This window comes from Sinocyclocheilus rhinocerous, unplaced genomic scaffold (assembly GCF_001515625.1).
Source record: "Sinocyclocheilus rhinocerous isolate Xijiao unplaced genomic scaffold, SAMN03320098_v1.1 scaffold44, whole genome shotgun sequence".
Classification (NCBI taxonomy): Eukaryota; Metazoa; Chordata; class Actinopteri; order Cypriniformes; family Cyprinidae; genus Sinocyclocheilus; species Sinocyclocheilus rhinocerous.
In genome coordinates, this window is record NW_015631022.1 from 775,708 (window position 1) to 793,040 (window position 17,333).

Sequence of the window (17,333 nt, forward strand, 5' to 3'; positions counted from 1 at the left end):
GTGTTATGATGAATCCATGGCTGACTGCTCTCCTCCTTTGACTCAGAGGCGCAGTGAGGGCTCTTTTGAGTATTTGTTTATTTAAACGGCCTGATGCAGCTTTGAAGCTTCAGCTAGAGGAAGTCTTTAAGGTTCTGCATAAAAGACTGAAAAGTGCATTCATGTTCTATACATTGTGAGTAAGATAAAGAATGCAGCAAGCATGACTTGAAACGCCGACCTCTGCATCAAAATCATATGACACCTCTCCCAGAGGACACTTCATTTATGCACCATAATTGAATATTCAATTTAAAGGGCTTGCAACATCAAAAGTGCACTCTCCTTTTTTTTAAGCTTTACCTCTGGGTTTTGAAACTTGGCAAGCTGGACCATTTCATTGTTGCAGAGGGGCTTCAAAAGGAATTGTTAAACATCCAAGAAATCTTCAGGGCATTCATCTTCACACGTTGCAAAGCTATACATGACGTAATTCATGTGTCTCTCTGGAGAATTAACATTTTGCCGCACCTCGGCAAATTCCTATCAGTCTTTTAATTTGAGAGGAGCGACAGCTCGTGCTTTGGAAACTTGTACAATTTGAATCAACTGCTAAGCTAGTACTTTCAGTTTTCTTACCTTTCAAGTAATTACTTTCAAATGGAAACTGAGCCTGTTTGAGCAAAGCCACCTCTGACAAGAGAAAGGGAAGTAAAGGTGACTTGTCAGTTAAGCAGCTGTAGCATTTATGAATACTGACAGCTGCGATCTAACATTATTAAGAGAAAAGAGATCTGTGGCGGGATAGATACGCTGGAACTGATACCCTTTAATGCAGTGAGGAGTCCGAGCATGGGGGCATTGATCGCAATAATTAGGTTTTTCTTCTAACCGGACTCACATCAGGAGGTCTGTTACAAAACCTACCTAGACAGCGTTGTAAGGCATCGCAGACACGATCCTGATGCCAAGACTCTTCCGAACAGCAGGGAACAAAATGATTAATCAAAGATCCATCAATTTTGACCAAATTTTAATGCAACATATTATCCAAGATGGTAGATAGAATCGAGAAATTTGGATTTATTTATAAATGTGTGTGTGTGTGTGTATATATATATATATAGTTTAGGGGCAGTTTTTTTTAATAAAGAAAATAATGCTTTTATTCAGCAAGGATGCATTACATTGGTCAAAAGTGACCGTAAAGACATTTATAATATTACGAAAGATTTATATTTCAAATAAATGTTGTTTCTATTTCTTTCTCTTCATCAAAAATGACTGTAAATAAATAAATAAATATCCCAGATTCCACAAATATGTTAAGCAGCACAACTGTTTTCAATGTTGATAATAATAGTAATAAATGTTTCTTGAGCAGCAAATCAGCATATTATAAGGATTTCTGAAGGATCATGTGACACTGAAGACTGGAGTAATGATGCTGAAAATTCAGCTTTGCATCACAGGAATAAATTACATTTTTAAATATATTAAAATAGAAAAGAGTTATTTTAAATTGTAATAATAGATTACAATATTGCTGTTTTTACTGTATTTTTGCAGCCTGTGAGACGTCTGAAAAACATTTAAAAATCTTATTAACCTCAAACTAGTATAAATACATTCATACAAAATCAGAAAAATTTTTATTCTAGTAATTTAAATTACTGTTTAAATCGCATGCTATTTGTTCATGTGGAGCTGCTGCCTTCTTGAATAGGATGCTGCCTATATGAATGCAGTGGACAATAAAGCAGAGCTTTCATCCATTCATTCATTGAGGCATAATAACAATAATCAAGTGAGGGATAATAGTCAGGCAGTATGAATGTATATAGGACGGGACATTTTTATTATCCATAAATGGTGTATTTTGCTAAAACAACCAGCGCAATATACATTATCTCACGTAATACACAGCTGCCTGCCAAATAAATTAATTCACATTGATGTGAGTCAAAATTATTTTTATTTTAGGCCGCAGAATGCCACAACTGACCAATCAAGAACAAATATTCCAGAGAATTAGTTTAATCTCATCAGCAAACAGAATTTTTGCCGTCATCATTTCTCAAAACAAATAACTGGGCAGGGAATATCACTTCATTTATGGAGGAGACTCTCTTCTGCTTGCTGGACTGTAAATGTTTAGTTGGCTGATGTTTTGTTTGTGATTTACAAGCACAGCGAGATCATGTGCTGTGTGTTTTTTTTTTTTGATGTGGACTCTGGTGGATAAACAGCCTTGTAGCCTGTCAAACTCAGCATTGCCCTCGAGGAACCAAAACTCAGATCGAACATTCACCCTCTGAGTTCTCTCGGGAAAAGTTCCTCTTCCTTTTCTGTGCTCATCTCACCACCACCACCACCACTGCACACTCAGCTCAGCCCAGCACAGCAAAATCAAACAGCAGCTCCGTCCAATGAAAGCAAATGAGCTAAACCCATGGGCTGACTGGTATCAGATCAGAGCAAAAGGATCTGTGCTTCGTTTCTCTCATCGCAAAACTCTCTGAAGATCCTGCCGCAGCAATTAAGAGGCTGGTGTGAAGGAGATGATGTGAAGTGCACACACACAAGCTATGTTTTTTTAATGCACAGAACAGGAAACTAATACATGCTGTACTGTTCTTCTCGCATGTACGAATGCAATTTAACAGTCAGCCAAACTCCATCCATAAAGTACAGATGAGTCAGGATTCATCTTAGTCTTCGTCATTTTAATAAGATGCCATTGAGATGTACATTATGAATTAGGAGTAAAACTGTAAAAAACAGTAAACAAACAATAATCAGAATAATTACACAACAACAACCAAAGAATATGCATACAAGCAGCTCTGAGACTTATATCTGAAAAAAGGCTCAAATGTTATCGATGTAATCAATTTACTTAAATGAGATTACCAGATAACCAAAAATAGCAACAAATTCAAATATTGACTCGTATAGAGAAATCGTCTTATCAAAGTAGAATGAAATCAACACATTGAGTGCCATATCAAATAAAAGCTAAGCTAACAGCTAGAGGCCATTACTAAAATTACACCAAATCAAAGCTTCGAAAGAATTTATCACAAATATGTGCAAATATATATAATCAAGCATTATGTAATGAATAATTAACTTACAGATGATGCTTTTACAGACAAAAAACAAAGGATGGCATCCAAAAATCGAGGAGAAACTGACTGGATGAGAAATGTGCTCTACTCTGAACTCACTTGGCGTAGAACTGCCACCAGGTGGCACCAAACCTATACAAGCGACAAACTTGGAGCAGAACACATGCATATGTGAGTGATCCATTATTTGTGGACGGATCGCTGAGGAGGCATAATGTCAGCGTCTGTTTGAATGCTTTGCATCACAAAGTTGTTGGTGCGATTGAAGGAGAACTAACCGCGTTCTCCCGCGAGCTCTGTCTTTCACAACTACCTTCAGCGCACACAAAGGGCTTCTTATCTCCCACAGAACGAGCGCAGGGAGCACAAGCTTCCAACTGTGCAAAAACACAACCTATCGACCCTACCTCAGCAAGAGCTTCGCTGGCTGTTCAGCAACCTGGGCACAGTCCATAAATATGTAACTTTATTCAAGCCGCAGACGTCAGGCTAAAGCTAATAATAAGTGTGTACTTTTGTTTTGATGTTTTTTATTTATTTGCCAGACTGAAGGTGCTTTTCTGCATCAATGACGTGATGCTCTTTTTTTTTTTGTCTTTTCAAAAATACATTTGATATGCAGTTCATACATGCAGTGACTTGACAATGTCTCTTTTGTGATGAACATGCCTTAAATTTCAGACTCTACTACAAACATAGACTTGACTTTATTCCTTTTGACTAATGAAGGCCCTAAAGTTGGCTGAAACATCAATAGAGTCAAGTCAATGTTTGTAGAGTGAGTGTTGCATTTTTATTCTGAAGTTTGAAATTCAGATTTATTGAGTTGAACCACCTCAAGTGTCTGTTTAATAGTAGTGATTCATTTGGAGCCCAGGTCTGTGCAGAAGTGATTCATTTTTGAGCCTGAGTTGGCACAGTAGTGATTCATCTGGAGCGGAGTCTGTGCAGTAGTGATCGTGAGCTGGAGCCCAAACTCCCACAGACCCAATCACAAGCTCGCAACCATGACACCACGCCCCGTTTTTATAGCATCAAATAACTAACTAAAAGCAAACTTACTAGAAAAAAAAACACTTGAACATACATTATTGAACATACATTGAACAGACAATATTTTACTTATAACTTTTTGTTTCAAATCAGAACTACACATTCAAATGTATTCAAAGTGAAAATGTTATCATTTTTCACATTTGTTTAGTCAGCAGATTTAACCTTTTTATTAAGAATATTATAAAAGTTTTTCAAATCCATATAAAACCGACATGAATACAAAGAGTACATTTCAAATAAAAAATAAAAAAAAGAAAAGAAAGATTTTTCCTGTTCTTTACCAAGAATGCTGTTATTTGTCATTGACTCGTGTGTGTGTGTGTTTTTCTAGCTGGTGGACAAGGAGCTGTGGCTCAGATATAGATGTGGCAACATGCTCCCTGCCAGTCTGCATGTGGCCCACCACCCTTTGGCTGATGGCCGCTGGCACCACGTCTCTCTGGAGGTCAACGGCTCAACCCTTAGACTCACCATTGATGCCAGCCACTCCAACGCTGTGGTTTTGCCTCAACCCTGCAGGCTCAGTCAGTCCAGTGGGGCCCTGGTGTTAGCCAGCTCCAATCCCAGCGCAGATGCAGAGCGCCTGGGCTTCACCGGCTGTTTGGAGAGCATACAGTTCAACGGAGAGGCGGTGAGAGGAGAGGAGGGGATGACAGCAACTGGCCCGCAGACCGGCAGACTCTTCGGGATCTACCAGTGCTGCTCTGATGTGAAGATCTGTGCCAGCAATCCTTGTGAGAATGGAGGCACTTGTGTTGAAGAGCCCAGTGGAGGTGGGAAAGCAATGTTCCTCTAAATTTGCACACACTTTCTTCCCTGTTTTACCTGCCCGTTCTTAAAATCAGATATGCAAATTAGGTCAGCAAATCTGAATTCCATTTGCACAACACAGTTTGCCATCTTGCTTGTCTACACTAGTTTTGATATATGGATGATTATAATGCTACATTATTTAATCAGCATATGATGAACTACTGCTGCCGTGATCACTAGAAAATGTACACAAACATCTCTGTAAAATTAAATGCATTTTATTGCCACAATAATCATACGTGTAGAAATAATAAAAACAGAGAAGGTTTGCAATGAAAATAATAAAAAATAGTAATAATAATGAATTGATAACACTTTACAATAAATTGAAATCATTAACATTATTAACATAAGATCATTTGATCATCATGAACATAAGGATGAACTATACAATTTAATTGCATTAATTAATAGCGGTTAATTTCACAATAATATGACTATTGTAAGATTTCAAGTTGTATAGATTAACATTAATGTGTTATGAATTAACATGAATTAACATTGAACAACAGTATTTTTTATAAATGACCACTAACCTAGATTAATAAATGCTGTAAAATGTTGTTTGTTTGTTAGACATAACTGACATATTCTGACATAAATTAACAAATTGTTAGGACAACAAACAAAGAGGTGGACAATAGCAATTTGAGAAAGATAAAACAGAAATGCTGATATATATATATATTTTTTATAATGCTATATATGAAATGCTATATATGCCATATACTGCTGCCATGATCACTAGAAAATGTACACAAACATTTTTGTTAAGATTAAATGTATTTTATTGACAACATAATATTTATTACAAAAACAGAAAAGGTTTAATAAAAAAAAAAAAATTATAAAGATGAATTTATTGGTACCACATTACACAGTAAAGTTCGAATGAACAAGAATTAAGTTTAAATTATACAAACATAAAATTAAACATTTAGTTAACAGTGAACAATATTATATTTACTGTATAAATAGAAAATAACCTAGATTAATAAATGATGTAATAAATGTTTAATGTGAGTTTAAAAATGCATTAACTAATGTTAACGCATTGAACTCATCTGTACCAGAACCTGGTCAAGTTGGAGGTTGGAAGTAGTTCATGAAAGTGAAAGCTCTTGAAATCTTGAAAGTGTGCTAAAGTGGTGCAAATGTATTCACCCCTTATATATATTTCACTTTTTTTGTTTTCATCTCTGTTTCATGATATAAGATTGTGAAGTACGGAATTAATTCTTGAATATTAAACAAGGTCCCTTAATAAATTGGTAAGGGACAACAAACAGAAATGCTGGAATGTCTTTGGAGTATCTAAGAAACACTACACAGATATGTAAATAAAGCTAGGGAGATGATAATGTCCGCTGTATTTTCACTCAAAAGATCTCTCAATACTCCAGTGTCAGTCTACACTTTCATCTCAGCACAGAGAAGTTCCTATGGAAATGTCTTTGTTATCTTGACCATTTCTCTAAGATGCATTTTTTCCGTATGTCCTCCAGAGTTTCGCTGTAGCTGTCCATCGCTGTACTTTGGCTCTCGCTGTGAGAACGGCATCCTGCCGGACGATCCTTGTGCATCCCAGCCATGTGCTAATGGTTTGTGCATGCCAAATAATCAAGGGTACATCTGCAACTGCTCTGCACAAATGGCTGGAAACAGGTGAGACTCACACAGCGAAGCTCTTGAAATCACACATGCATATTATGTCCTCGGTGAAGGCATTGAGAAGTCGGACTAATTTACATGAGAATGAATACTCGCCCACACAGGTTACATGCGTTATGTGCATTTGCCATTTGCTTTGCGCCTTTGAGTTAACAAATTAAAACGTTATTGATTGTCCTCATTCATATATAACACCAAAGCTTGAGGAAATTAGTCATGGAGTGAGAATTCCAATCAATAGATGTCCTTCTGTTTGTCTATCTCAGTTAGATGCTTATGACAAAAAGCAAAATGCAATAATTATTTTTCTGTAGGTGGAATTAAGTAGTATTCACTGTCTGGAATATTGGACATGTCAATCTAACAAAATGATGATAGCTGATATTACATGAGTGAGAAATATGAATGAAAAATATGTAATATTAATTTAACTAATTATTTTTGATTGAATTAATATGCACTTATTTTCTCGAGCAGCTAACACAATGTTAATGTTAGAAAAAAACAAGAAAAAAAGACTAATATTAAAAACACACTACAGAAACTGAATCAATAAAAGAATAAATTTTTTAATTTAAATTTTTTAATCTAGAATAAAACTTTTTTGTTTGTGTTTAAAAGACTTTTGACACATTGCAGCATGTTCAGATATTCATACAACAAAACATTCTGATAATTTTGTGAAAATGCTCAAAAATGCTGGCCGTGACTGACAACTTAAAAAAAAAAAAGCTGACAGGGAAAGAGTTAACTGTAGCATTCTATAATATCAAATGTGCAAAGATATCAGATAAAATACAGAATGAATTAAAAAAGAAAATACCCTTCACGCCTGGAGGAAGAGGTGTGTAGCTGGCATTTTTGATTTTATTTCTCAATATGAAAAGAGCTGTGTGGAAACACCCAGATGATAGCTTGATAACATTACTGTTTTTCCATACATAAAGAAAATTTAAAAGAAATGCATCTGGACGTTTGGAATGAGGAAAATATTCAATTTGGATAAGATGGCATATGCCATTTCCATTGAATAGTAATTCACCTGTGGTCTCTGTGACCGAGTGTGAGAATATCTAGATCAGTGTGGCCCACACACTCTCCTACATTCAGTCAATTGTTCCTTCTCTTTACAGATGTCAGAATGCGTGCACTCCCAATCCATGTCTCGCTGGTTTCACCTGTTCAATGGCGGGAAACTCAATCCACTGTGAGCGCACCAACTCCCCTGCGTATGTGGAAATCGCAGAGATCTGCGCAGGCATATTGGGGCTTGTCCTCCTCGCTGTGGCCTTTGTGTGTTTCCGAAAACACTACGTCAGCCGCAAAAAGCACAAGTCCGGCTGCGTTCAAGATTCCAACGGCTACTTCCCAACGTTGCCCAAAAGCATGATGAAAGAAACCGAGATCAGCTCTCCTATGGAGCTCAGCACCCTGATTGGCTTCGCAGGCGATCTGGACAGCAGTCCTTTCTGCTCACTCAAACCTCGAGAACAGCGGGAGCTCGGCCCTCAGGTGGGCTCTCGGTCCAGGCCTCAGGGTCCTGTGATTTGCAGCGTGGCCCCCAATTTACCTCCTCCACCCTCCACCAGCTCTGATAACGACTCTATTAGGAAAAACAACTGGGAGCACGACTACGAAGGTGAGAACTTGAGTTTTATTTATTATTTTCCCAGCTTCAACAGGCACTTCACTTCATTTGGAATTTAGTCACATCATAAAAGACGAGAGCGGTGGAGGACAAATAGCTGCGTGTGCTCCTGCAGGTCGATGGAAAAGCATGTGTGGGTCATATCAATTACATCTTCTGTTTGCTGCAGCACTGAGCACTTTCTCATGTGTGCCTCTGTTTAAAACCTATGGCTTAAAAACTATCACATTTAAAATGGTGACATACTAAATTCTCAAGCACATCCTTAACACTCAAACATTTCAAAAACGGGTGAGAATTTGACTACTTTAGAATTTTTATTTAAACATGACTAATTTTTACTCAATTGAAATAGTCAGCAGGACAGTGTTTACCTAATGCAAATGTCTCATACACTGCTGTTTGTGGCACATCCAACATTGCCTTGATGGAAAGTTTATGAGTGGATCACCATGAACTGTCATAAACAGTGCAAAACATTCACATCCCACTCGCATAGTGGGAAAACTCTGTGCGGCACATTATTAGTTTCATATATTTGGACATATTGGGTATTTTATTGGTTTAATAATAAAATTGATGTCACATGCCAGTGAGAGGAATTTTCTCCTGCTCTTGCCATTAGGGATGCACAATTTATCGGTACCCATATCATTATTGGATGATAGTGGAGATTTTCAGTATCAGTATATTAGAGCTATATTGGTGCATATTTTGTTTAATTGTATATTTTCCCTATTTATAGATTTAACCCTGTTTTCTAACTCTCACTTAAAGTAAATCTTTAAAATTGAATAACACAAATCTCATTCTGTACATTATAAGGTTGTGATTCCTTAATTCACTTGTAGTTTAAAAAATGTTTTTAATTAAAAATTTAAGTAAAAAAAAAAAAAAAAATACCCTACTGTCCAAAAGTTTGGGGTAAATAATATTTTTGTTTGTTTTTAGAAATAAAAGTATCCTTTGGCAAGGACACTTTAAAATGGACCAAAATATTAAGCAACACAACTGTATTATTGATAATAATAATAATAATAATAAATGTTTCTTGAGCACCAGAATGAATTCCGAAGGTCCTGTGACACTGAAGACTGGAATAATGACTGCTGAAATTTCAGCTTTGCCATCACAAATAAATTATATTTTAAAATATATTAAAAACGTCTAAATACAAGATAAAACAAATATTTTAAATAGTAATAATTTTTCACAATATTACTGTTTTCACTGCATTTTTTCATCAAATAAATGCAGCCTTGGTAAACATGTTTTTAAAAACATCAAAAATCTTACCAAACTGTCCAAAAGTTTGGGGTCAATAATATTTTTGTTTGTTTTTAGAAATAAAAGTATCCTTTGGCAAGGACGCTTTAAAATGGACCAAAATATTAAGCAACACAACTGTATTATTGATAATAATAATAATAATAATAATAAATGTTTCTTGAGCACCAGAATGAATTCCGAAGGTCCTGTGACACTGAAGACTGGAATAATGACTGCTGAAATTTCAGCTTTGCCATCACAAATAAATTATATTTTAAAATATATTAAAAACGTCTAAATACAAGATAAAACAAATATTTTAAATAGTAATAATTTTTCACAATATTACTGTTTTCACTGCATTTTTTCATCAAATAAATGCAGCCTTGGTAAACATGTTTTTAAAAACATCAAAAATCTTACCAACCCCAAACTTTCAAACAATAGTGTTTATCGGCCATAACATGAAAATATCATTTTAATATTGGTGCATCACTACTTGTATAGACCAAGTGGACATAGACCTATCTCACTTACTACTGTCAGAACTAATCAACTAATTTGTGCAACCCCTAGTTGCAAGAAATAAACGATTTCTAATAATAACTCTCATTCACAGTGTATCCAGCTGATCCTGACTACTACGGCCGACCCACGGTTCAAGAGTTCCCAAAGTTTGACATTGTGGAAAGCACCTACTCGACGGCTGCCACAGAGTCGCGCAGGAACTCTCGCTTCGGAGGCTTCCCTTTCCCGCTGGACCGCGCCGACCGCCGCGCTCCATTACCCCCTTGTTACAGCAATCAGAATTTAGATGACTTCTTGGGGCCGGATGGTCTGCCGCTGCCCAGCTCTCAGTGCCCTAACGAGTACACTGCCATAAGCTACTACCCTACCCAGCACACTCGCAGCCTGGACAACGTCTCCAGCGGCTATAAGAGGCTCAGCGTGCGTTTGAGCGTGGCACAGCCTTCATACGCGGACGGCGACGGCTCCAAGCGGCCTGGATCTACTAGAAGGACGTCTCGCAGTTATGCTGGCTCAGATATGGTGGAGAGTGACTACGGCAGCTGCGAGGAGGTCATGTTCTAAGAGACTGCGGTTGGATCAAAGGTCCCGTATGAGTGGGGTTATAGAGAGGAAGCTCATCTCATACATATAGTATATGAAGCTCAACGGCTGAGAGCCACAGAAGCACTATCAGTATTAATAGTCACTTTCAGGGAAAACAAATACATCTGTGTGAAATGCAACTTTCCTCATTGTTTGCCCTTTACGAATCTGTGGAATTATTGCATGACCTTAAAACGTCTACGGTGTGGTTATAAATGATGTTATTAGCGTGTAGAGATAATGCGGCCTCATTTGGTATTGCGAGTTCAATCGCACCCCGTCCAGTTTGGTTGGAAAAAGTATATTTTCAGCAGATGTTAAATGATTGATTGTAGTGTTGCATGTCATTATCAGATTGGAAACCAGCTGTAGGGCGGATGATTATTTCTGTAAAACATAGCTGAGGTGTGTTGTTCTCCGAGCCCATATGTGCTCACCGAAATCAGCGTGCTATGAAATGAAGCGTTCCATATGGTGTAAACATTTTTAGCGATGGCACATTTCACTACAGCGAAAGTATAGAGGTTACACTGATTTGTACATGCGGCTGAAGCAGAGGCTGGTTCCCTGCTGTATCAAAAATTAGTACACAATGTGAAATATAAGATGTATGTTAATGAAATATCAAATATCGGTCCATGGTAAGTTGATGTGTCATTGGTTGTTGGGAAATTTACTTTTTGACTGTTTTGTAAAAGGAATAGTTCACTTAAATTTGCTAAAGATTTACTCACACTCAGGCCTGTAGTTTGTTTTTTTTATGGGAACACATTTTTAGAAATATTGCATTATATCACTTGCTCGCCAAGTGAATGGGTGCCGTCCAAATGAGAGCCCAAACAGCTGATAAAAACATCACAATAATCCACACCACTCCAGTCCATCAATTAACATCTTGTGAAGTGAACAGCTGCTTGTTTGAAACAAATCCATCAAGGCGTTTTATGTACAAACTGTTGCTTCTGTCCAAAATATGAGTCCATAATCCATAATAATGCTGTCCTTAAGTGTAAAAAAAGTCCATTTCACGTTGTCCTCTCACAACAGGGCATGGACTTTTTCACATTGGTGAGCAAGTGATCTAATGCTAAATTTCTCCAAATCTGTTCAGATGAAGAAACAAACTCATTTACATCTTGAATGGCCTGGGGGTGAATACATGTTCTGCAAATTTTTGGGTGAACTGTTCCTTTAAGATGAGTCTGAATTGCTGCGCTTGGTGAATACTAATTTGAAATGTGAACTCTGGCTTTATCTTCTCACGCTGCAGAAGTTATGCAGTTTTAGAAGTTTTCACTGATCAAAGGCAATCAAACTTAAGCCATAAAAAATCACTGTGCAGCTTTTTATGGCTCAATTATGCTTCTTGACAAACTGTCATAATGCTTACTAATCATTAAAATGATCAAAAATACTGCCAAAGTATGAAAGAAACTGACCTGATTGAAGAATCATATATACTGTATGTGTGTGTGAACATCACAAACAGCTGCATTTTATATTCTAAAGCGCTTCTGTCTTTGAACTGTATTCATAACATTGATGTCATCTTTAGGGTTCAATATTTTTTTGTTATGAATAGGGTTATGAATATTTTCAACAGAGTACATTTTATTGGATGCATAGATGACCTGAATGCAACTGGCTTTGGAGACTGGTTTAGTGGACTGCTGCATGTGTCATCAAATGATATTGCATGTGCTCCTTTCCCTCATTGACTGTAGTCTATAGTGTTTCAAATTACATGGCACAGTGTTGATGTACATGTTATTAGCAGCTGTTGCAAGTATTTGTTGTGATCTGCCGTATGTTTGTGAAGTGGGTGGTAAGTGCGAATGTCATTTTTTTGTATTTTGAAAATTCAATGTGGGATGACTCCCATGTTTTAAAGTTTTAAAGTTCCTCTGTGAGAGAATCTGTGTTGTCTTTGCCATTTCCCATCTATGTAAAAAAATACTATGAAATATATCAAATAAAATTGTTTAATATACAGAATGTACTGTGTGTTGTATTAATTATAATCTTACAGACTCAAAAATTCAATAGTAATTCAAAAAGTACTCAGTCATTTTTTTTTTATTCAGCAAGGTTGCATTGGTCAAGAGTGACAGTAAAGACATGTGTCTTTATTATAATAATGTTAAAGGCTGTTCTTTTAAACAAAGGATCATTAAAGAAAGGTCATTGTTTCCAGAAAATATTAAGCAGTACAACTGTTTTCAACATTGAAAATAATAAATATTTGAGCAGACAATCAGCATATTAGAATGATTTCTGAAGGATCATGTGACACTGAAGTACTCTTGTCACCGCAGGAATAACCCAGGTGAAGAAAGTGCACTTCCATAATGTGCTTTCCAAAGTGCTCTATTTTCACACACTAATTTTGTACTTAATATACTAAAAAATATTCATATTCATGGTGTCCCAAAATAGCACAGTTGAGTACACTTAGATGATCTTAAGTTTATCTTAAGAACTAAATAATTTTTTTTTTAGTATATTAATTACAAAATTAGTGTGTGAAAATAGAGCACTTTAAGTACATTATGGAAGTGCACTTTTTTTCTCACCTGGGAATACATTTCTTTAAAAAAATATTAAAATACAAAGCAGTTATTTTAAATTGTAATATCTCACAATACTGTTTTTACTGTATTTCCGTCAAATAAATGCAACATTGGTCAGCAAGAGACTTTAAAAACTTTTTAAAATCTTACTGTATACAATATATATAAATGTGGTTAATGTGGTAACATCTATTAGTACAAGTATTTGTCTTACTGCTACATTTGAGGACACTATCATCAGATTTCATCAGAAGTGTTTATTAATGCTTTTTTTTATAGGGCTTCTAACAGTTGTTTCCATTTCAGACATCTCTGAATGAATTAAGAAATGGATGAGGGAGACTCATTAGCTTTCAGACGCAGAATAAAAGCGATTAGAATAATGGAAGAACATAAGCGAACGAGGTCGTGAATCACAGCGGCAACACTCAGAGGAGCTCTGACTCAGCTCACCGGGGGCTTCGCCACAATTACTGTAACTCAGCAATTCCCCAAGATTTATGCACGAGTGAAAGTGGAGCAGTCCCATAATGTATACATCCCCTGTCCTGAAGCACGGGAATCTCAAATAACCCCACAGCTGAGGACCGTTGAGGCTTTCGGATATAAGTGTCAACTCATAACAGTACTGAGTGCCGTAACTCATCTTGAACTCATACACATGACATCTGAAGTGTAGGATGTAACTGTTTAGAATGCCTTTTGCAATGTTAAACAGTACTGACTATTCACACTCACTTCAACTGAGTGGCTCTCTAATATTAATGTCCACGATTAGATGCTGCGAAAGCTTGGTGGATTTTGGAGTGGGCAGGTTTGTGATAAATTTCAATTATTCAATTAATTTTTAGTGTTATCAGAAGGAGAAAGTGTTTGTCAATCAGAAAAACGCACAGATCAAGCTCAGCCTAAAAATGAAATCCACCCTGTTGCGTCACTTTTTTTTTTTCACTGGACCTTAACAGAATGGAGGTTTTAAGCTAATGAAACTCATTAGGAAACAACAGCATGCTAACAGAAGATTAACATTTAAAAGGAATTTTAATAGATATAAAATCTATAAACACAACAGGGTGGACATGTTATGTTTTGCACTATTTTAGATAAGCCTTCTAAAACTGAGGAAATGAGAGACAAGTTAATGACTCACTTTGTGTTTGGAATCGATTTCCCTCCAATGAAATGAGGCCACATCTAGCAAATCGTGATTTAGGGCACATGCTTAAGATTTTAAAGGGCAAGTAGTACCAATGTAGCAGGGCGGACTGGAGTTAGTAAGACATTAACTAATTTGGCGTTATTAGTTTGGGGAATTTTGGATGTCCCCTTGAAACAGTACATAGTAGCATAGAAGCAAACAGTAGCATAAAACGGTAGTCAACTTTCATGCCACATGGTTTCCATGCATAGACGTACCCCACTTGAGTATCAGTGTATACATTTGCTTATTGTTTTTGTCATAAAATACAATTCATTGTGATGCATGTTTTTTTTTGTGTGTGTGTATCAAACTAAATTAGTTTATAATTTATAAATTAGTCTCACAATCCCAATTCACATGACTTTCTATAAGTGACATCATTTCCTTGGAGGGAAAGCATCTCCAAAAACAAATTATTAGTTTTCTCTCTTTTCTTCGTTTTTAGAAGACTTATTTTAATAGCATATAAATAACATCCACATATGAAAATATGTGCTTTTTGTAACAGATCTTATGTATCTATAAAATTCTTCCTAAATTGTAAGTTTCTGCCAGCATGTTGTTCTTTAGTTTAAAAACTCTGTCCCGTTAAGGTCCACTCTGTTACGCATTGCACTGTAAAAAATGTGATGTAACAGGGTGGACAAAATTTCTGTCATTTGAAATATTGGGTCAGGATTATTGAGCTACTTGAGCTTGAAACTTTTTTTCAACAAACCTGCTTTTACACACACACACAGAAATATCACAATAAATAGTATTTTATGTCAAAGAGATTAAGTAAATGCATATACTAATACTCAAAATGTCTAATTTAGAAATATAAATGTGACCTTTATTCCAAAGTGAAGTTGAGAAAACATGTTGAGGAATTTGTCAAGTGACTATTCTCTGTAGATCCCACCTTCTCCATGCCACAATTGGACAATTATGTACAATCCTTGCATGTTATTGGTCAAACAACTTATCAGTCATTACCTTCTGTACGTATTAAAGCAATAGGAAAACAAAGCCATGACCCAGACATTTTAGGCAATTTAGTAATCCCTGCCAGGATATGTCCAGTGAAAACAGGACATATAATCACGCTGTTTAATGTAAAATATACCATATTGTTTTATGTCAACATAAAATTCATTAAACTGTATGAATGTCCCACTGTGCAGCTGTTTACAACTCAATATTCAAGTTCAAAATTGAGCAAGAGACGTGGGTTGGTTTATCAGCATAAAAGGTTCACCTCATACAAACCTTGGCCCAAACCTCTATAATCAGCACAGCCACTGACAATTATTCAGATGCCCATCAAGGTTCTATTAAAAAAAAAAACATTCCCCTCGCACATACAGAAACACAGCGGCGTGAGTCGTAATTTTAACAGGATACAAGTGAGCTCCCTGTTACTCTGGCTTTGACACTCTCACATATAGCATGATAAACAGTCTTGTGTGTAAACCCGCTCACATCTGGATTGTTAAATACGGTGGCTGAAGCGCAATGCAAACTGCTTTGCATTCATCATCATACTCTGCAAACAAAAAAGTCTGGTTATTAATGTGACCCCTAGTCATTTCTGGGTCAACAGATGGAGGGCAGCAATGTTTGTGTACTCAGATTAGTGCTTTTGTAGTGCAGTTTCAAAAGAGAGGGGAGAGGAGAAGCAATCGACTATGGGGAAAAATACAGTGAATATCATGCGACCACAACGCATGTGCAAATACAAATAAATGTCTGTTTCTGACATTCTATATATATTATATATATGAATGTCAAAAACTTACCATACATTAGGGAATTCATACTTATCTCTCAGGTTTGACACATGTGTCTGTTTGGAAGCTCATAGATGATGTTCAGTCTGTTTTAAATGGCTTCACGGTGCAGCATAAAACATTGGACATGTTCATATTAATCATTAATTTCAGATTTTTTGTGTGCTTATTTTAAGTACTTAATTGTTGCCTTAACAAATAGTTTTTTTGGAATGAATGAAATGAATCTAAACATTTTATCTTCAACACAGAAACATACTGTATGTAGTAAGTGAGTGCACGTGTTCTCATACATGCCATTCTGTCATAAACTTATCAATGAACCAGCCAAGAATGACAAGATAGAGGATACAATATTTATTGACCTGGCTGACTGACAGATGATGAGGTAGGGGAATATATCAGGAAAAAAATGTGCCATTACTGACAGCTTATTATGAGCCATAAACCCACACCTGGTGTCCAACCCTTCTTCAACAACCATCATTACAGCGGTCAAGCATCATCTTAAATATGCAGAATGACACTTTTCTTTAATGCTAATGAAGCATTGTAAACTACATGTGCACAAAAGCCATGATGGATGATGTGAAGAGTGAATGAGACAGCTATGAATGCAGTTTAAGAAGATGCAAAGGTTTTACATATTTGTTGCGATGAATGAAATGATTTTTGAATTGGATGATTTTTATGCTTCTGAAATGTCAAAAATGAAATAAATAAATGTCTCATTACACACACACACACACACAGGTTTGTTTTTGTGAAAAGTGGGGACATCCCATAGGCGTAATGGTTTTTCTATTGTACAGACCGTATATTCTATTGCCCTACACCAACCCTACCCCGAAACCTACCCCTCACAGGAAACTTTGTGCTATTTCAGATTTTCAATACACTCCATTCTGTGTGATTTATATGCGTTTTGAAAAGTGGGGACATGGGGTAATGTCCTGAAAAGTCACCTTCTCCTTGTAATACCTATGTCATACCCCAGATTTTGATGTTTGAAACAAAAACCTAAAGTTGTGATTATAAGCTAATATAATATAAGATAATAATCCTAACGCAAGCAGCGTAGCATACTGTTGCTATGGTTTCTTCTAACGC

At 36.3% G+C, this 17,333-nt stretch overlaps 1 protein-coding gene across 1 annotated transcript in view; it reads left to right on the forward strand.

Moving 5' to 3' along the window:
• fat2 (FAT atypical cadherin 2) overlaps nt 1-10,795 on the forward strand; it is a 50,232-nt gene extending 39,437 nt beyond the window's left edge. The window contains exons 21-24 of the mRNA XM_016553639.1: nt 4,498-4,939; nt 6,485-6,644; nt 7,784-8,289; nt 10,187-10,795. Of these exons, the coding sequence (XP_016409125.1) occupies nt 4,498-4,939; nt 6,485-6,644; nt 7,784-8,289; nt 10,187-10,659 (1,581 nt within the window). The 3' untranslated portion in view covers nt 10,660-10,795. The remainder of the gene's footprint in view (nt 1-4,497; nt 4,940-6,484; nt 6,645-7,783; nt 8,290-10,186) is intronic.
• The last annotated feature ends 6,538 nt before the right edge of the window (nt 10,796-17,333 follow it).